At 40.1% G+C, this 21437-nt stretch overlaps 1 protein-coding gene across 1 annotated transcript in view; it reads right to left on the reverse strand.

Annotated features, from left to right (window-relative positions):
• Positions 1–10729: 10729 nt before the first annotated feature.
• The window catches only part of Mamo (zinc finger protein 628-like), a 31375-nt gene continuing 20667 nt past the window's right edge, over positions 10730–21437 (reverse strand). Inside the window, exons 3-4 of the mRNA XM_078180791.1 lie at positions 19556–19648; positions 10730–13502 (exon numbers count right to left, since the gene is read on the reverse strand). Coding sequence (XP_078036917.1) covers positions 12909–13502; positions 19556–19648 — 687 coding nt within the window. The 3' untranslated portion in view covers positions 10730–12908. The remainder of the gene's footprint in view (positions 13503–19555; positions 19649–21437) is intronic.

The raw sequence follows: 21437 nt of genomic DNA on the forward strand, positions 1-21437 counted from the left end.
TTAATCAATTAATCTAGAAATTCCTACGAGATAATAGTGAGCCGATATTAGACGATTTCATATAAATTTCGACCACCGTGGACTTTCATAAATATAAAAACAATTAATTAATCATTGCACAAACGATCAACCGACTATCACACATCACCCTAACCTTCCTAAAAAAACAACAAAAGTCCAGCCAATCCCGGATCAAAAATGCTTCACAAAATAAATCACAATTCTCCCAAATTTGTCCTAATTTTCACAATTCCTTATGATTTCTCCTAACCGCCCCTATAATTCCTAAGTAATGATTAACGTCATATCAACCCTAATACACTTCTCTACAAGTAAGAATCTCTCACAAAACTTTCGCCTAAGGACTTCCGCCGCTACATCGTCCATCAAAGAGAGAGAGAGAGAGCGAGAGGTCCTCGATACTCGAACCTGATTAAAACCGAGAAAGGATTGGCACAGCTAGCACGTCGACGCCAGAAGAAGAAAAGAGAGGGGGGCGGTGGAGGAAGAGAAAAGAGAGTTGACCGGCAAAGCGGTCTGTAAAAGTGTAGGAGGCGAGCGAATTGCAGCGAAGTTTCCCCGGAACTTCGCTAATCCCTTCTTGAATCCAGGCTGGCGGATTGGACTCGGGGAATAAAAGGAAAATAAGGAACGGGGTCGAATTAAAGAAACGCGAAACTGCGAGCAGAAAGAGAGAGAGAGGGGGAGAGCGAAAGGGTTAGAGAGAGAAAGAAAGAGTTAGAGAGAAGGTTAGAGAGAAGAGAGAGAGAGAGAGAGAGAGAGAGAGAGAGAGGGTTAGAGAGAGAAAGAAAGAGTTAGAGAGAAGGTTAGAGAGAGGAGAGAGAGAGAGAGGGGGGGTTAGAGAGAGAAAGAGTGAAAGAGAGAAGAGGAGAGAGGGTTAGAGGGTAAGAGAGGGTTAAATAGAGAGCGAGAGGGTTAGAGAGAGAAAGGGCTAGAGTGAGAGAGGGTTCGAGAGAGAGAGAGAGAGAGAGAGAGAGAGAGAGAGAGAGAGAGAGAGAGAGGGGGTTATATAAACACAGAGAGAGAAAGAGTGAAAGAGAGAAGGAGAGAGGGGGTTAGAGGGTAAGAGAGGGTTAAAGAGAGAGCGAGAGGGTTAGAGAGAGAAAGGGAGAAGGAGAGAGAGAGTTAGAGAGAGAGAGAGAGAGAGAGAGAGATTGTTATATAAACATAGAGAGAGAAAGAGAAAAGGTTTGAGGGGGTTAGAGGGTTGAAGAGAGAGCGAGAGGTTCCTCTAACCCTCTAAGGGGGCAGGGGGTTGTAGGATCAAACGGAAAACAGGACGAGGGCGCGCCCGCGTCCGAGTTTGGCGTCCGTTTCTAGGGCGAAGGCGGCGCCGGTTTCGGATTAATATTCACGTTTCGTCGGTAGGACGAGGCCGAAATCGTGCGCGCGGATGGGTTCTCTCGCCTATATCGATTAATCGATAAAGGCGCGCGCGAGGTCTCCGCGGCCAATTCCTTCGGTGCAGGCAGAGAGAGAGGGGCCTCTCCCGCCATGGAACACGATGAATATTTCAGAGATCGATCGATTTCAAGCGGGCTGCTCCGTCCGCGAGGGTTTCTCCCGAGACACGGAGCTGGAAAGTAACCGGCAACTAAATATACAAGGTGTCGGGGAAAAAATGGTTACGCACCCCGGACGGTACCGGAGGCAGGTACTAGAAGGTAGCCATTTACTGTAAGGTACTCCAAGGTAGCCAGAAATGATAATCAAAATAAAATTCGAAGAGGGATTAATCAATTCCAAAAATTGCTAAGAAATTAATAGTGAGCCAATATTGGGCGATTTTATATAAAATTCAACCACCGCCCGGGTTTCACAAATATAAAAACGATTATTAAAGAATTTAGTATCTCTATAGTTAATTTCGAAGCATAGTGACTTTATATTTGAGAAATAAAATGGATTCTAATATGATCTTTTTGTCTGCTTTTAATGGCTTCTTTTTGTCTGTTCTTAATATGCTTTTTATCTGTTTTTAATATTATTGCTTCTCACCCGTTCTTAATATAACTCTTATTATTTATTCTTAATATACTACTTTGCATCTAAATTGAATATTCATTTGTCAAAAATAATCCTTTAATTTCTTTACCACAGAATTATTTCAATTTCTCGTTAACGAATTACAGAATTTATGTAGATATTAACCCTTTGCACTCGAAGCTATTTTGACTGTAATTTGAAACAATTTTCCTAGCTTGTAGTATTCTTATTGTATATAACAAAGTGTACTTCTGTGCATACGAAATTTAAAAAATTGTTAATTGTTAATTAATTCAATTTCGTATGCACAGAAGTACACGTTTTTTATAAGAATTTTTATAAGAACAAATTTTAGATTTAAAAAATTGTTAATTGTTAATTAATTCGATCTAAAATTTGTTCTTATAAAAATTACCTTGGGACGTATACAATAATTACAGTAGTGTCCTATATAAAACAATTATAGCGGCGTCTTAGTTTCAAACAGAAGAAACTATGAAATTTAGCTTCGAGTTTTTGAAAAATGTCAATAAAATTGCTGAACTTGTTTTCAATAGCTAAAACTTCTGAAATTAATTCACAGGGAACAGTAAATGGCTACTTCACCCTAAACTGTCTATAGTGTTCCAAAAATTCATGTTATTTTAGAACCATTTTAGAACCATATATTAGAACTATATGACAATAAGCTCCAAAAAGAGCTATAGTCAATGTCAGTTTTACTTTTAGCATTAAAAAGGAATCCTCGTAAAATTCCCCAACTTAGCGCGATGCATCGAGGACGATTTTATATGATTGCACTTAACCCTCTCTTTATATACCGTGTCTATTAACACATTCAAGATGTCGGATCATGGAGATTCGATTGGCCGGGCCTCTTTGAAGTTTCATTTTTCAGAGCCTACGTTTTAACGAAGAACACAGGACTTGGCTTGAGCTTTTCGCCTAACGAACACAGTGACTGTCATTCGTTTTACAAACGGAAACGCGAACTTATTAATTTCACCGCGAATTATTATGCATTTATGCATCGACGATTCACCGAATCGGAAAACGAGCTCGCCAACTCTTTCCTCGCAAGCCTCCAATAAATATGCTTCATATCAACCCGCGAATTAATCCTTTGCGGTCGAGTGGTGACTCTGAGACACCACTAAAATTATTTAAAAAATTATTAATATTTAACAAAATGTTCAACAGCGAAACTGTTGCTACGAGTTACAAGAATTAATTTCTTATGTATAGGATATGCTTCGTCACGTAAAATGGAAATATTGTGAACTAGAAATATTATTTTGACCCTTTCCTTGTTTTGCAACCAAAAATTGTTATAACACGTTTCAAAATTATTTTTATAAATACCACCGAAGCTTGATAAAATTGATGAAACTGTAATTTAACAGAAGAAATTTTGTTATATAAAATGGAAATACTAAAAAAGTCAGAGAAATTATTTCAAATTTGCAGTTGAGATGTCTTCGAGAGCAAAGGGTTAATAATAAATTGCTATTCTTTTGTTCGCCAAATAATCGTTCTCTAAAACACATCGCGAAGAAGCACATTTTACCTTAGCTGGAAAAGAGTTACCTGCGATTGTATTTCACAGGTACACGAACGCAATTAGAGCAACACACGAACACGCGATCCTTTAACTTTCGATCCGCCGTACTTTCCTATCGTGTGTGTGTGTGTGTGTGTTTGTGAGTGTGATCCGCCGCGAAGATTCTACTCGAATATAGAAGCGAATATATAGAATGTCTGGAGCCGTCGCTCGTACGAACAATCTGTTCTATCTCCGATCGCCTCGTAAATGTTCCTTTAAGTTTGTTTGGGCGCGATGGAATGCGCTTCCGAGCGTGTTTGTTTCCAATAGCTAGAATTATCTGAATTTTGTTTGGAGGTCCGCTACAGATTTTCAATCATTGTTACCGGGGATAGGGGACGATTTATGCCAGTCGCCATTTTCACGGCGCGGAGAGCGTCGAGTCGATTTTAGTTTGAAAACGCCGAGGAAACAGAATAAGTAGATATTGTTTATATAAATAAATTTAGATGAATGATTTAGTCTAAATAAATAGATTCAGGTAAAAGATATGGTCTAGGTAATTAGATATAAATAAAAGATATGGTCTAGGTAATTAGATATAAATAAAAGATATGGTCTAGGTAATTAGATATAAATAAAAGATATGGTCTAGATAATTATATATAAATAAAAGATATAGTCTATGCGAAGTATTTCTGAAAATTACTACAACCTTGTGAAACTCATAAAAATCGTGGCGACGTTGTTTCGCGAATAATAATTAAAAAACAATAATTCCGCCGGTCAATAATATAATAGAAAAATTGTAATAATTGTAATACGTCATTCTAACTCCATTCCGCCGGTCAATTGTACAATAAAAAAAAAAAAGTGTAATAATCGTTAATACGATTCTAACTTCGCTCCAAGACGATTTCCATAAACGTTTAATAAAACAATAGGCGGTAATTTATTTTTCGGTTTTGACTATGGATTCCTCGCGATTAGAGCGCGACGCATGGCAAGGTCGCGGGATTCCTATCATAAATAACGCAATTTCAGTTAATTTTCGAAACGCAACAATACGGCGTCCTTTTCTGAAACGCGACGGTCGATTTATCTATTTTAAACAGTCGAAACCGTCGACGTAATAATAAGCGGGAGCTTGATAAAATGTTAAAGAACTCCGGTGGAAACGGAACCCGGCCGATAGCGGAGTCGACGCGATGCGCCGTAATGTGCAATTAAATGTAAAAATTATTAGATAAAATGTTAAACGCGGCCCGCGCTCTGCCTATGCGCTTCTCTCTTATCGTGTTTACGCAAGGATTCCCTTACCGCCGCGGTTTTCCGCGGCGACGAAAATGACCGTGCGCGTGCGCGGCCATGGAATTTACGAATTTCCACGATCTTGACGATCGCGAGCTCGATACGAGGATTCGCGGTCACGTGATACGATTATCAATCGGTGAAAAATTATTGCGCGGATTTAAGGGCGAGAGAAAATATTGATTAGGCGAGGGTATGATGTTCGATTTTTAAGTTATTAATGTTAATCAAGATTTAATAATTCGGCGAGTTGTCATATTTCAGTTAATAAATTTCAGGTAATATATTTCAGGTAATATATTTTCTGTTAATATATTTTCTATTAATATATTTCACAGATGATATATTCCTGTTAATATATTTGCATTTAATACATTTGTATTTAATATATTTGTATTCAATACATTTGTATTCAATGCATTTGTATTTAATATATTAGAATTCAATATATTTATATTAAATATATAGCTATATTCAATATATCCGTACTCAACATATTTATAGTCAATATAATAGAAGATATATTGAATATAGATATATTGAGTATGTCTATAATATATTCAATACATTTATATTAAATATATCTATATACGGTATATCTATATTCAATATAACTATATTCAATATACCTATACTCAATATATCTATATTCAATATATCTATACACAATACAACTATATTAAATATATCAATATCTTTATATTAAATATTAAATAAATTACAGCCAATTAATCTAATTTCTCTACCAATATATTAACTGAAACATTTTTTAACAATTCAACGTCACTGTCAAAACAGTAAGTAACTCTGCCAAATTAATAAACATAAATCCACTCCTCGCCAATTAATTAACAAACACAAATCCACTCCTTGCCACTAAAAAATTTCATTAATTTCGTCATCGATTGAAATCTCTTCAATTTAAAATCCTTGAATTAAATAAAGGATTCGATTAAATAAAAATGGCTCTCGTCCACCAACGAAATATTATTGCAAATCGTCTACTGCTATCTTGTCCTATTCACTGCAACAATCTTTTAAAAATTACCGATCTCTGGATAGAAGACACCGTAGCAGAAAAATCGCGATCATCGAAACGCGAAGATGACTCGTCCAGCTGTGAACCAGCAGCAAATTGCACATCGGCGACTGTATCGCCTTCCGATCGCCTGTATCTTTTCAGCACGCGTTTAAAACCTGTTATACGGTTTCCATCGAGCAGCCTCGTATTAAAAAGCAAAGAAAAAAAAAAGGAGAAAAAATAAGGAAAAAGAAACGCCCTTCTCATAAATATTCAACGACATGATAATTCGATGGTATCCGGCGATAATTCCGTCACACGACGCTCGTAATAACATCGAGTAGCATTTCTGTCGCGCTCGGGAAACGGTACGAAAAATCCCCGCCAAAGTTAACAACGACGCTACGATTATATGAATTGTTTAAACAACGCTGAAGAGCGTCGAGAATGACATTGGACGATATTTTCACGCGAAAGGGTTGAATTAAATAGGTTCGAAAAAACCGCGCGAAAATTAATAAGGCTCCCATTTCCTATGATCATTAATTGTTTAAACAACGCTGAATAAAGTTGAATTTTCTATTGGATAATATTTTCACGTGAAAGGGTTGAATTGACTATGTCGTCATGGTCTGTCTATCGGAGAATTCTACGTGATAAACAACGTTCGAAAATTAACAACGAGGCTCCCACTTGCTACGATTATTAATTGTTTAAACAACGCTAAAGAGCATCAAGTCTTCAATGGGACAATATTTTCACTTGAAAGGGTTGAATTGACTACGTCGTCATGGTTTATTCGGGAATGCTACGTGACAAACAGTTCGAAAATTAACAACGAGGCTCTCATTTTCTACGATTATTAATTGTTTAAACAACGTCGAATTTTCTATTGAACAATATTTCACGCGAAAGGGTTGAATTAACTACGTTCGAAAAATCCGCGCGAAAATGAACAACGTGGCACCCACTTCCTGCGACTACTAATTGTTTAAACAACGCTAAATAAGGTTGAATTTTCTATTGGACGCGAAAGGGTTGAATTAGCTACGTCGTCATGGTTTATTCGGAGAATTCTACGTGACAAACAGTTCGGAAAATCCGCGCGAAAATTAACAACGAGGCTCTCGCTTCCTACGATTATTAATTATTTAAACAACGCTAAAGAACGTCGAGTTATCTTTCGGACGATATTTTCACGGGAAAGGGTTGAATCAACTACGTCGTCATGGTCTGTCTATCGGAGAATTCTACGTGATAAGCAATCGTTGCGTCTCATACCTCTCGATGAATCTTCTGGACTTGGATCCATATAGAAAGGGTTAGCGATCAGGACAATGTTGCGTATCCAATGGCGTACCCAACGTTGCATACCCAATGTTATGTTGCACACCCAATGGCGTAGGACAATGTTGCGTACCCAACAGCGTACCCTCGTCCCCGAAAACAGTAAACGCGACTTTTCCTTCTTTTGCTTCTTCTCAGACGGTTTTTCTCGCTAGTTAACCCGTTCGAAACGCAGCAGATATTTCACATTGGCGATCGAAACGCATCCGGAATCGGATGGCCAGCCTATAACAGAAGAAAACGCGAATACGAAGAGAAAGGAATCAACTCTCTTCTGTTCGGTTGGTTGGTCGGTTTTCTTTCATTCACTGTGTTCCGCTCAACTTCTGAACCCATTTTCGCCCGGCGCTCTTTTTTGCTCGCGCTACGGGACGGATATGATACCGTTCTAACATCTACAAAAAGGAATTCGAGCTGTTGGCACATTCACTGCCACGCCGTGTGCCTTGTTCCTGCAATAAGATGTTCCATTAATATTGTAACGGGTTTGAAACGCTCGTTTATTTGGTTGCGGCGCGCGGTGGTCGATTTGTTGGTGATTGGAGATTTTATACTGGCGCGATTAAAGAGCTATGGTTTAGTTGGAAATAATATTAATTATAGTATTTTCGGGAAAATATTGTTATTTATGGGTGATTTTTTCGATTTTTTACTTTGCAGTTTTTCGTGGTTTTTTGAGACTTTGCGATCGTATTTAAACCTTTACAATCGACTTTAACCCTTTGCGTTTGAGTTTAAATATTTGCAATCGAGCTTAACCCTTTGCAATCGAGTTTAACCCTTCGAATTCAAGTTAAAACCTTTGCGATCGAATTTAACTCTTTACGCTCGAATTTAAGCTTTTGCGCTCGAATTTAACTATTTGCAATCGAGTTAAAACCTTTGCAATCGAGTTTGAACCTTTACAATTGAGTTCAACCGGTAAAAAGAGCATTTGTTTAAATAAAACTGACCAGTGCGTACCGCAAACAAAATATCGTTCCGTTGCAACGATAAATGGACCGACGTCTCACGCGTGGCAGTCAATGTATCGAATTATAAATACACCTAAACGATCTACGAGTGAACTAAAAATTAAATTGCACAATTGTTATTGCTTCGACCCACGTATATGTTCGATTATTATACACGCGGGTAAAAATGTTGGTATACAGGCATCCGTTTCACGAAGCGTAAGCCTAACAACAATATTTAAATCTGATAAAACATCGAAACGAAAGCTCTGCAAATTATAGATTATTTTCGAGAAAATAATTTGACTTTTAGAGAATTATTATTTATACGATCGACGCGGCAGTCGTCGCGATTTCGCATAAATCCAAGATCAAAGACCCATCGGTTGCTATCAAAATTGTGGAACTCCTCGCGAAGGTATCCATCAATTTTTCGCATAATTGTTAATTTATTGTTAGATCGGTTTCAGTCTGCAAAGTCGGAACAAAAATCGACGATTATTTTTGCTTTTGACGATTACTTTGTGTTCGACTATTACGATGCGTTCGACGATTATTTTGCGTTCGACGATTATTTTGCGTTCAACAATTATTTTGCGTTCGACGATTATTTCGCCGTCGACTCTTATTTCGCATTCGACAATTATTTCGCCGTCGTCTTTTATTTCGAATTCGACAATTATTTCGCCGTCGTCTTTCATTTCGAATTCGACAATTATTTCGCCGTCGTCTTTCATTTCGAATTCGACAATGATTTTACCATCGGCGATTATTTACCGATCGACGAGCAGAATTCTCGCACGCCGGATAGATATCGACTCTGTCCATCGTCAAGGTGTCAGAGCAATCGGCAACGTTAACAGACCTTGTGAAAGGCGAAAGAGAATGGCCTCTCCCCGGGTTTTTGTTCTCGTCGAAACCGCCGTCCAATATCCACGAAGAAGTTTCGCAGGGACGCGGATAGAACGAAGATCGATCGACTCTCCATCTTTCTTTTTTTTTATTTTTACTGGCTACGTTATCCTGGCGGCACGCGCTTGTACAACACAGGAATAAATAAATAAAGAATATAGGATACAGTGGACCCTGTCGCGGCTTTCTTAATAAAGGAGATAAATTAAAGGAATTCGGCTAGAGGAGAAGAGAGATCGCGTCTCGGTTTTAGTTATTGCACTGCGCGCGAGCGGTACGCCCTTTGCTTAACCCTTTGCGCTCGATGCCGTCTTAAGCCTTGATTTAAAATTACTATTTCATTGCATTTCCATTTTGTATTAATTTAGTGGAATTTTTATGGTAATAGAAATTTTATTGATTTAGTAGAACTGTTTTCGACAGGTGTTCAAATGGAAGGGTGTTTAACCCTTTACCGTGCTTTAACGAGTCGGAGTCGTGACGGTGATTTCTGATAAATAAGCTGTTAGGTATTAACAATAAATCGTTAGGTATTAATGTCTATCTGTTAAGTGTTCATCCTTTGAGTAGAAATCAAATTTTATTCTCTCGTTGTTAATTATAATATTTAAATATTCGAGTAGATGCAAGAACAGAATAATAAATATAAAATTCTTTTTTCTTCGAAAAATTTAGCGCGATCGAAATAATTCTAGCAATTGCAAAGAAAATGGTACGGCGTTAATAATGTCTAAATTATTTTGGAAATGATATAACAATTTTTTATTGGCGTCACTCGAGGGTAAAGGGTTAAGCATAGTCTCACGGTTATGTTGGCCGACGACACGCGCTCCCGATACCGTTGATAACGCAGAATGACGGCTTTTAATCGGCGCGAAGGAAGCGAATTTATTTCGCAAATATTTCAAAGGCGAATGCGACGCTAAGGGGGTTCGAATCTCGGACGATCCTCAAATAGTTCAATCCTTTTTTTTCACAATTTTTATCGATCTAAAAATTCCAAAAAAATCCTAACTCACGGTCTTAAACTCTCGAGCTTTTATCTTCAAGTACTATGGAATATTTAACCCTTTGACGTGGCCGACTCGTTGCGATAATTCTCGGAAATAAACTTTATTCTTCCAAGTCGAATAAAACATCGATTTTGATTTTAAGAAATTATTAAAACAGAAAGGGTTGCAATTATTCGAATTTTAGAGAGAATATCGCGGCAAAGGGTTAAAGACGCGCAACTTCAGATTGATTTTCCGTCTTCGACGAAACTATTTTTAAGGAACATCGAATAACAAAAAGGATTATTTCGTGTCGTCGAAAATCGAATAAAACGCGTTCCGTTTTTTTTTCTTGAAACAGCATTCGTTATAGGAGCTGTCACGTGTCCAAGAACTATTGATCGACGTGGTACAAAGTTGATGTGTGACTTCGGTATACAAGTGTGTCATTACAGGCCCGGCACCGTGATTACGACGGAACAATTTTTCATTTAAATTTCGCGGCCGTCGAAGCGATGAAAAGTCGAGTATCGACGCATTCGTCGCGACGCCAAGAAAATCCGATTCCGCGCCGAGATCCGCGGTCTAAGAGAAATTGCGCTCGACTCGATTACGCGATTSCGWYKRSGCTGAATATTTCCGTCGGGGCTGAATATWTCTGTCGGGGTGAACATCTTCCCTCCTGGTGAATATTTYYYGTCACGATGAATATTTTCCGTCGGCCCCCGGCCGTTACTCCGTCGGCCATTTCGATCGTATCGAACGGCGACGGATCGCTGTTAATTGATATATAATAATCATCGCGTCGAATAATTTCGTCGCATAATTTCGTCGAATAATTTCGTCGAATCGGCGCGGCTAATTAGCGGTCGCGCGTTGACAATCGAGAAATGGCTATTAAATAAATCGCGGCTGCGACGTCGGTGACGGAAACGCGTCCGCGGATCGCCTCGTCGAAGTTCGCGTCGCCTCGGATCCACCGAAAGGAAACACAGAAGACGGAAAGCTGTTCGATGCCGGCGCACTCGTAACAACTTAATTAGCGGCCCACGCCTAATTTCCACGCTGCTTTCAAATTCAACCGCGTCCACGAACGCGCCGTTAATCCCCTTGTGGACGTATCTCTCTCTCTCTCTCTAAAAACCCCTCCCCACCCCCCGGTTCGTCGGGTCGAACGAAAAAAAACCCAACCCGTTCCCCACCCGCTGCGAGTTCGCCTTTTTCTTCGTCATCCTCCTCACCTGCGTGATACTATAATCGTCGGCGCGCGTACCCCAGAGATCCCCTTTCCCTTGTCAACTGTATAAAATATTCTCAATCGTATCAACAATAGTCACATCGTACATCGTACAACGTCGTTACATTATTACAATAGTTTATAGTTAATCGTAATCAATATAATATTCACAGCATTTTATCAAAATCTCTTAAAAGCACCAACCGTGGCGGCTCAAAATTTCTTCTCCCCATCATCGTCAATCATCAATCATCATCATCATCATCATCATCGTTTTTTTTTTCTCTCTTCCTTTTTTTCCCCCATTCGTTCGTTATCACCCCCTGTTATATCTTCACGATAAAAACCCGATCTTCGATCTTCCGTAATTCCTCTTCTTTATCTTCTTCGTCTACGTTCTTCCTTGCTGCTTCTGTCATTCTAACCCTTTCTCTCTCTCCCTCTCTCTCACACACACATTCGTTCGCGCTGTCTCTCCCTCTCTGTCGCGCACGCAGTCTCGCGGTCAATTGTACACTCTCTCACTCTTATATTCTCTCTCTCTCTCTTTCGCTCTCATTTTCTTTCGTTCTCTCTTTCTCTCTTTCTTTCGTTCGCTTTTTCGCTCACTTTTTCTCTGTCGCTCGCTCTCTCCTCTCTCACATATATATATGTATATATATATATACCTTCAATAATTTATCGATATATATATACATGTATATAATATATATATATGTATATATAAGCTAAACGTTTCGTCTTAAAGCACTGATTAACCGAGGGAGCTCGTTTTAACGTGTCCCTCCCTCTGAACACGCGTTTTACCAACCATCCTAACCAAAATCACAGGACTAACTAGAAACGCCGCCGGTATTGTGCCTCGTCGCTCAGTGGGATCGATGGACGCGAGGTGTACACCGTTCGTGGTGACGAACGGGAAAATAATAGAGTGGTGGTGGTGGTGGTGGTGGTGGTGGTGGTGATGGTAGCCGGGGAACGAAAGGTGTGGAGAAGAATCGCGGGGCAAACGGGTCCCGCGACAGCAACATAGGATGAGGACAGGTCGTCTAAGCTCGCCTGTGCAGGTGAACGGGAGGCAGCGTTGGGTCCAGGCTACCGTCGACTGGACACGCGAAATTAGGAGGAGGAAGAAGAAGGGTGTTGTTGGCTGGGACAGGTGAAACAGATACGAGAAACAACGAGCAATGGTGAATGAGGCACTACTGAAACTGCTCGTGTCCATGCTCCTCCGTTCTCCCTGGTCCGCGGCGGCCGCTTGCGGACCCCCTAGCCTTGTTAAAGGGGGGCCCGAGGTCCCAGTGGTCGACGACGGAGGGTCCAGGGTCCCAGTGATCGACGACGCAGGGTTCGCGGTCAACAGGAGACCTGCGGTCCCAGTGGTCGTCGATGGAGGGTCCAAAGTCCCAGTGGTCGCCAAAGGAGGACCCGCGGTCCCAGTGGTCGTCGATGAGACCGTCGCGACGGCGGTGGCGGCGGCAGCGGCGGCGGCGGACGAAGGTACACGGCGACGAAGTTTTCTTCGTCGGCTCTTCCCCCGGCGGCGACGAGCGTGGCGGTTCTTCTTGCACGAGCTAAGGCGAACTCAATGATGCGGCGGCGGTGGCGGCGGGGCCTCTTCCTCGGAGGGGTTCACGGGGCTCGGGGACAGGAACTTGCGCACATACTTCGGATAATGTGTCTTTTCGTGGGACTTCAATATCGTCGACCTCGAGAAGGTTTTGCCGCACAGCGTACATCGGAACGGTCGTTCACCGGTGTGCACACGTGAATGGTCCTTCATGTGGTGGCGAAGCTTGAACGCCTTGCCACAGAACTCGCACTTGAACGGCCGGTCGCCGGTGTGCGCCGGTAGGTGGGCTATCAGCGAGCCGACGTCCGGGAACGATTTGCCGCAGAACTTGCAGCCGACGACGCCGGAGGTCGGGTCCGAGTGGGCCGCGAGCTCCAGGTCCACGGGCTCGATCGTACCTGCTGTGGGGTAGTGGGCCTCCGGCGGCAGGTGCATACCGGGCTCGAGGCCCAGCTGAGCCTGCAGCTGCAGGTGGGCCGCCTGCTCACGGTACTTGAGCGACTCGAGGCTGTGCGAGAGGATGTGCCGCGCCAGCTTGCTCTGGTGGAGGAACGGGGCACCGCAGTACATGCACGCAAACACCCGCTCATCCACACCCATCAACTCCTGCAACCAAACAAACAAGAACATCAACTTCTTGTCTTCCCTTTAGCTCGTCCTTTACACCCCTCGCAATTAACATCTTTCCCTTCTCTTCCTTCCTCTCTCTCTCTCTCTCTCTCTCTCTCTCACGCTTTCTTTCTCTTTGATTCAGTCATTCTCGCCCTCGTTTCTACTCGCTCTTTAAGCATCCATCTATCTAGTCTTTATCCATCTATCTAGTCATCTATCCATCTATCCATCTATCCATCTATCCCTCTATCTTACTATCTATTCATCTATTTTTCTATCCATCTATCTTTCTATTGTCTTTGGCGATTTACTATAGTTTCTGTTTGCTTTCACGTAAAGTGCGTTTACTGTTCAAGTGATCGTATCAAGCAGAATACCTCTTCCTCTTTTCCTCTCTTTCTCTCTCTCTCTCTCTCTCTATCATTCTTTCGCTCTGTCCTTTTCGCTCTCTCAATCTCTCTGAACCTCTCTCTTGCTCTCTCTTTCTCTCCTTTCCCCGTGTCTCTTACGTGTACGATAATTCTCGCTACGCGGAAACTCGCTCGTCCCGACACTACGACAACGTCACGCACGTGCATTCTGCGTGCACATACTATGCACTGTGTGCACTAGCCGCGACTTCAATCGGCACGCATCGAGAAAAAAAAAATAGTAGGAAAGTCTCTCTATGCGTTTCCTCGCTTTTCGTCTTTTAACTCAGCGTTTTCGGCTGCTGCATTCTTCCCCTCTCTCTCTCTTTCTCTCTCTCTCTCTCTCTCTCTCTTTCATTCTCTCATTCAGTCTATCGCTATCGCGACTATTAAAAGAAAAAAAGATAAATAAAGACGGACAGGCTCGACACTATTGGAAGCACGGTTTTTTCGGATGTGTGTATGAAACTCTTTCTCTCTCTCTCTTTTTTTCCTTCTTTCAATCTCTCTTTCTCTCTGATTTGCTCACTCTCTCTCTCTCTCTCTCTCTCTCTCTCTGTTTTGCTAATTGGCTCTCTTTATTCTTTCTCTTCATTCTCTCTCTCTCTCTCTCGCTCGCTCGCTCGCTCGTTCACTCACTGACTCATGAGCTCCTCTCGTAATCGGTTGAAAAAGAGAAGTCCCTGACCTGACGAGTAAGTGATATACTCTCCTCCTCGACGGCATGTAAGACGGTAGCACAAGAAGTTGACGCTCATTTTTGTTTGGCACGACGCGCACCCCAGGTTAAAAAACATGTATGACAAGAAGGTATATTTTGTCTGAGTGTGTGTTCGATCGTATATATATATATACAAACACGTACAAATTAACATTGTACGTGTCTATACATATTTATATAAATATATATATACATACGTATCATATATGTAATAAGTTCTTTCTTTTTTTTTAGATAGCAAGTGACACATGTACAGGCCCACGGCAACCCCCACAGCCTCGCTCAAGAACAATAACAACAACCCACCCGCATCCCCCCTCGGCCCCACCTCCCTCTTTTTTAATCATATTTTTCTTTTCTTTTCTTTTCGTATTTAAAATTTTTCTCTTTTCTTTTTTCTCCGTGATCTTTTTATATTATTTATGCTTTTGTTCCACATTTGTTCTTTTTTTTCAGGCTATTATCTCTTTTGTCATCTTTTGTTACTGATATATATATATATATATATCATGTATGTACCCGTATTATGGTAATAACAGCGGCCCGAGAATCGTCGCGGTGCAAAAAATTGATTTCGCCGATAGCAAAAGGCATTGCAACCAACCAAAGAAAAACGATAAAATCGAAATACAAATATTACAAAGTAACAAATGGTAATAATGAATGTCAATATAATCTGCAATATGTATAACGCTATATATATTTATATATATATATATATATATATATATATACATATATATATTTTTATATATTTATATATGCATGTATATATGTTTACGTATATACATATGTATATATGTATATATGTTAACGTATATATATATATATATCTGTACGTAAAATATTAATCTCTCTCTCTCTATATATATATATATATATACGTACATACACATATACAATGTATATTACCATCGTCACATGTATGCATATCGTACGTATGTATCTACACACGTGTCTACGGGACGAGCCGTCCGCGTTTGAATCGAAAATGCAGCTCGCTGCGATGTGGCATTCGATAACAAAATACTCTTTCAAAATTATTCCAAAAAATCAAGAATTATTCCACGAAATCCTCATCAAAAGTTATTCCAAAAAATCCTCAAGAATTATTCCATAAAATCAAGAATTATTCCAAAAAATCAAGAATTATTCCATAAAATCGAGAGTTAATCCAAAAATATCTTCGTCAAGAATAATTGAAAAAAAGTCCTCATCAAGAATTATTCCACATACGAAACTAGCTTTCCAAAAAAGTCCCCTTTGAAGATAAAAAAACAACGGATCAAAGCTGTACGAATTAACGTCAGTTCCACTTAAAAGATTCGCCTTTGAACCAAAAAGATTTCTAAACAATGCACACGCGAGAATTCTATGATTACTCGGCGAGAAGCACAGTTCCAAAAAAGAAAACACAGAGTCATTTTCGATTCGAACGGCGCGGTATCCCCGTGCGGATACATATCCACATATACATACATGTATTTACGTATTTATATATGTATATATATATATATATATAAAAATGTAGTAAAAAACAACCATGGCCAAAAACGAAGGTCAACTTCTTGACAGTGAGCTAGCAAGACAGGCTGGCAGGAAAGGATTGAACGGGATATTGTTGTCGTTTTACTCGCCGGTTCTCTCCGTCGATCTCTTTTTCGAGCGGTTCAGGTTATGTCGGGTTATGTCAGGTGGCGAATTTAAGGGGAAGGCAAGGGGAAGAGAAGGACAGGGGTGGAGAAAAGATCATCGATAGAGCCGACGTGCGAGAGAGAGAGAGCGTGGTCCGGAGAGGGGGGGATCGTGCGCCGTCGGGGGGCGGTTCGTCGCAGCCCTTCGAAGCACCAGGATGCGATCAGAAAATCGGGACGCAGGACTTTTCGCTGTTCCCGTGGAGCAGTCGACGCTTTGTTTCTTTCGCGGTGGAACAATGTCGAGTTGCGGGGAAAGAATAGACGGAGAGCTCTGTGACTCGAACGAGAGAATTAAGAGAGAGAGTGAGGGAGAGAGAGAGAGAGACTTTGATTGAGGAAAGGCGCGCAGAGGACTTGGACTAAGGCGAGAAGTATGAAGTCGAGAGGAGAAACAGAGCGAAAAATAAAAAGAGAGAAAGAGGAATAAAAAGAGGGAAAAATAAAGAGAGAGAGAGAGAAATAAAAGGTGGAAGAGAAATAAAAGGAGAGACAGAAGTGAAAAGAGAGAAATAAAGAAATAGGGAAAGAGGAAGAAACGGAGACAGAGAAATAAAAAGACAGAGAGAACGAAAAAGGCAGAAAAATCGAAAAGGAAAGAAAAATCGAAAAAGGCAGAAAAATCGAAAATAAAGAAAAGTCGAAAAAGGCAGAAAAATCGAAAATAAAGAAAAATCGAAAAAGGCAGAAAAACCAAAAAATAAAAATAAAAAGTGAGAAAGGAGTAAGAGGACGTACGCACGGTTGAGTGGAGAAGTGAATTAGTCGGAGAAGACACGTTCGTTAAAGTAGAGACGACATGCACGATCTCCTGCATAGCGCGTCGAAGAATCGCAGAAGCTAGATCGGCGAGCCGCCGACCGGAATTTGACGACTTATGCGAAATTCTGTCATTGTTTCTCGTCTCCTGCGCGGCGACGGTCGTCGTCGTTTTCTCTATAGTCCGCGGAGAAATGATCCATGGGAAATAATCGTCTACCGCGCGCAAGGGGAGGAGACGGGGACAACTCTGCTCTTCAAATTCCATCGAGGGTGCATTGATATATATATCTATGTATATCGACAGAGTTAGGGCGCTTCTTCAAAGCGAGATCTACAATATCCTACTGCTTCGAGGGGCACGTGTGGTACATATACACATATACGTGGATATATAGACTCTGCACGCCTTGCTTCCTCAGTATTCGGACGCTTGGTTCGTGATTAGGATATCGAATGATTGGTATAACAAATTTTTGGTGTACCGAATTTTTAATATAGCGAATTTTTAGTATACCGAATTTTTAATATAGCGAATTTTTAGTATACCCAATTTTTAATATAGCGAATTTTTAGTATACTGAGTGCTTAGTGTACCGAATGCTCTTAGTATACCGAATGCTTGGTATACTAAGTGCTTAGTATACCGAGTGCTTAGTATACTAAATAATTACTATACCGAATGCTTAGTATACTAAATAATTACTATATCGAATATTTGGTATACCAAGTGCTTAGTATACTAAATCCTTAGTATATCGAATTTTTAGTATACCGAGTGCTTAGTAAACCAAGTGCTTAGTATACCGAGTGCATAGTATACTAAATGCTTACTATACCGAATGCTTCCTACACCTAATTCTTAGTACACTAAATGCTTAGTACACCGAATATTTAATCCACCAAAAATCTGGTACACCGTCGTCTAATTAGACAACACACGCGATAACTCGCGGCCGACCACGTGGTTCTCTCCGCATCCACAAACCACGTGCATATCGTTTTCTTTTGGCGCGTTTCCTTCCACCACGTGTTTTTTCAAGCGTCCAAATACTAGGCGGCCGACAGCTCGTGTATACACGTGCGTATATACTTTCTCTCTCCGTTCGTCGAACCTGCGATCACACTTATCAACTCTCTCAGGTTAGGGAGCCGGACTCCGGGCGACATCATTTTTTTTTTTGTTCTGTTAATGACACGATCACTTTCCAAAAAATTAGCGGGGAAGAGCAGCAAACAGCAAAGCACTTTGGGCACGCATGCAAATAGTAGACCCACATGCAAAGTGAACTTCGAAATATAATTATATAATAACGTATGCCTGTCTATCTCTCTCTCTCTCTCTCTCTCCCTCTCTCTCTCTCTCTCTCCCTCGCTCTCTCTCTCTTTCTCTCTCTCTCTCTCTGTAAGCGCATAAGGATAGACAGACAAGCGAAATAGAGACAGATATATAAATAGATAGATAGATAAAATGGATCTCGTGTTTCTCGATGGTCTTTTTTTTTTTCATCGGAGACGCGCGCGCGCGCTCCTCTTGTCTTCCACGCCGGTGACAGACACGTCGGGCAGTCCGCAAAACGGGGTAACTTTGCCTCGCCGTAACCCTTGCGCGACGTATCTGTTAGATCACTCTACGCACGCGGACGGTGGCATCAATCGAACGAGTTTCGACGGATCGTTCTTTTTTTCTTTTTCTTTTTCTTTTTTTTAGAACGGTCATCCCCCGTCGGCTCATCCGCAATCTCAGTGTTCGAGGAGCGCGTCTCCGTGTTACGGCGATTGCGGATGAGTCGTTTCGGGGGTGGGGGTGTGGGGGTGGTACACCGACATTAACCGTAATCGATATACAAATGCAGAGTAAAGAGAAAGTACGAGAATAAAAAGTCAATAAATTGGAATATACATATATGTATAGGTACATGTATACGGGACCGGCGTGTACAAATACACCGGACGTTGTAATTTTATATGTTACTGTACTTGGGTATATCGTACTCGTATGCGTATGGCGACTAGTTTACGTAAATCGTACTTTTATACGTATAAACGCACTTGCGTACTTATATCGCACTTGCGGTATATCCGTACTCTTGCGTACACATCGTACATTTAAACGTATATCGCACTTGCGTACATATATCGCATTTGCGTACGTGCGTACGTATATCCGTACTTTTGTACGCATATCCGTACTTTTGTACGCATATCCGTACTTTTACACGTATATCCGTACTTTTATACATCTATCCGTACTATTATACGTATATCGCACTTGCGTACATATGCCGCACTTGCGTCCATACATCGCACTTTTATACGCATATCCGTACTTTTATCCATGCATCGTTCTTTTCCACGTATATCGACTACTGTACGTAAACCGTACATGCGTATCCCACCTGTATACATGTACCTATAGATATCGATAGGTATAGCGGAGAAAAGAGAGAGAGAAAAACTCACCGGATCTGGTGGGAGTCTGTAGTCTGTGGATATTTCGCTGCTCGCGCTCCGCTCCTCGGTCGACTTTTCCCAGTCCATCTCTTTTTTTAACGACTGGAAACGAACATCGGGGCTCACGTCAAAGTAATAATTGGATAACCGTCGCGCCCGGTGCATACGCGCACACAGAGCAGACCGGCCGCGGTGCGTTTTCTTCCCGGGACGGCGTTACCGAAAAATCATTCGATTCCCGGGAATCGAAACACCTTTTTGGCGACGGATTTTAGGGAAAAGTAGCTGTTATGGAACGTGTACCTATTATGGAACGCGTACCTATTATGGAACGCGTGCCTAATATGGAACGGGTTCCTAATATGGAACGCGTACCTATTATGGGACGCTGAAATTAGTTAACCCTTTGCGCTCGAGTTACGGACTCCGAGATGTTACTAAAATTGTTACAGTATATTCCAAAATAATTTCTATGCATTCTATACAAAAATATAGATTTAAAAAATAATTAGATTTGTAACGTTTTATGAATCGCGAGATTTAATTGTAAATGCATAAAGTGAGAAAATTGAAATATAATGAATCAGAAGAATCGTTTTAGATTTAATCCTTTGTGGCTGAGTGGCGAATCTAAAACGCTTCTGAAAATAATCATACCACGTTTAGAATTAATTTTGATCAAATTTATTTACATTCAAAAAATTATTATGAAAAGGGTGTACACCCTTGCGCTTTATTATTTTTTATTCCTATCGAATAAATATTAATTCAAAAATTAATTATGTTATCGAGGAACAGTGGTAAAAATATTGAACAATAACAATTTTTAGTATTAACAAAATCTTGTCCTCGAAAAGCGTTCCATAACAAATACTTTTACCTTACCATAATCTCAACTCGTTGTCTGTTAAATACAACGATGCTATTTTATTATGAAATATTTCAACCGTGACACTGATAAACTGTGGAGGTGAAGCAAAATGTTAGTAACAATGCGACAACAATAGACCGTGGACGTTTATGCATTTAATATTAACATGATCAAATATAAAGCAATAAATTCTAAAAGCAACGAGTTATTCAAAAAATTGCACTCGTTTCAATTCATTAAAAATATTAATAATAAAAGTGCATTCGTAATTAACTTACATTGTAATTTACTTACTAGTAATTGATCTAGAAAATGTTAATTATGCCTGAACATCCATAGTCCAACGATAGCAGTCGATACATATGTACGTGTAAAGGGGATGTATATGGAATCAAAACATTTCCAGGTTAATGGAATTCTGGGATTCTACTGTTGAATAGGCATTTAGTTGCAAAGGGGTAAATTAGCCCCTATATCTTGTAAATTTAATAAACGGTATTACGTTTGGGAAAAAGATAAAAAATAAGACAGACATTGCTTAGATAATAATAATAAAATATGTAATACTGTTCATTAAATTGTCTGAGATGGAACCTCGTTAATACTTCTTAGCAACAATGCTAAAGTGTGCTTGTAATTAATTAATTTATTTGATATTTTACGGTGAAACTATTGCGAACAATATTTACAAAAAAATAGAGTTCTTTCTTAAACAATTAAATATTTTTATATTGCAAAATTTTCAGGGCTATTTCTGTCAAACAATGACACTATTTAATGAATTAAAAATTCCTCTGCTTTGGTTCCAATAATTAAATTCAAAAAATCTTACGCGTCAATAATTGTTTATTATTTGCTATATGATTACTTCGGGTGTGCAATTAAATATATTTTTACTGTAAAATTTCCAAGGCTATTTCTGGTGAACAGTAGCACTATTTAATTAATAAAAATTGCTTTGATTTTGTTTCAATAATAAATCTGAAAAATTCTTACGCGTCAATAATTATTTATTATTTG

Source organism: Augochlora pura, chromosome 1 (assembly GCF_028453695.1).
Source record: "Augochlora pura isolate Apur16 chromosome 1, APUR_v2.2.1, whole genome shotgun sequence".
Classification (NCBI taxonomy): Eukaryota; Metazoa; Arthropoda; class Insecta; order Hymenoptera; family Halictidae; genus Augochlora; species Augochlora pura.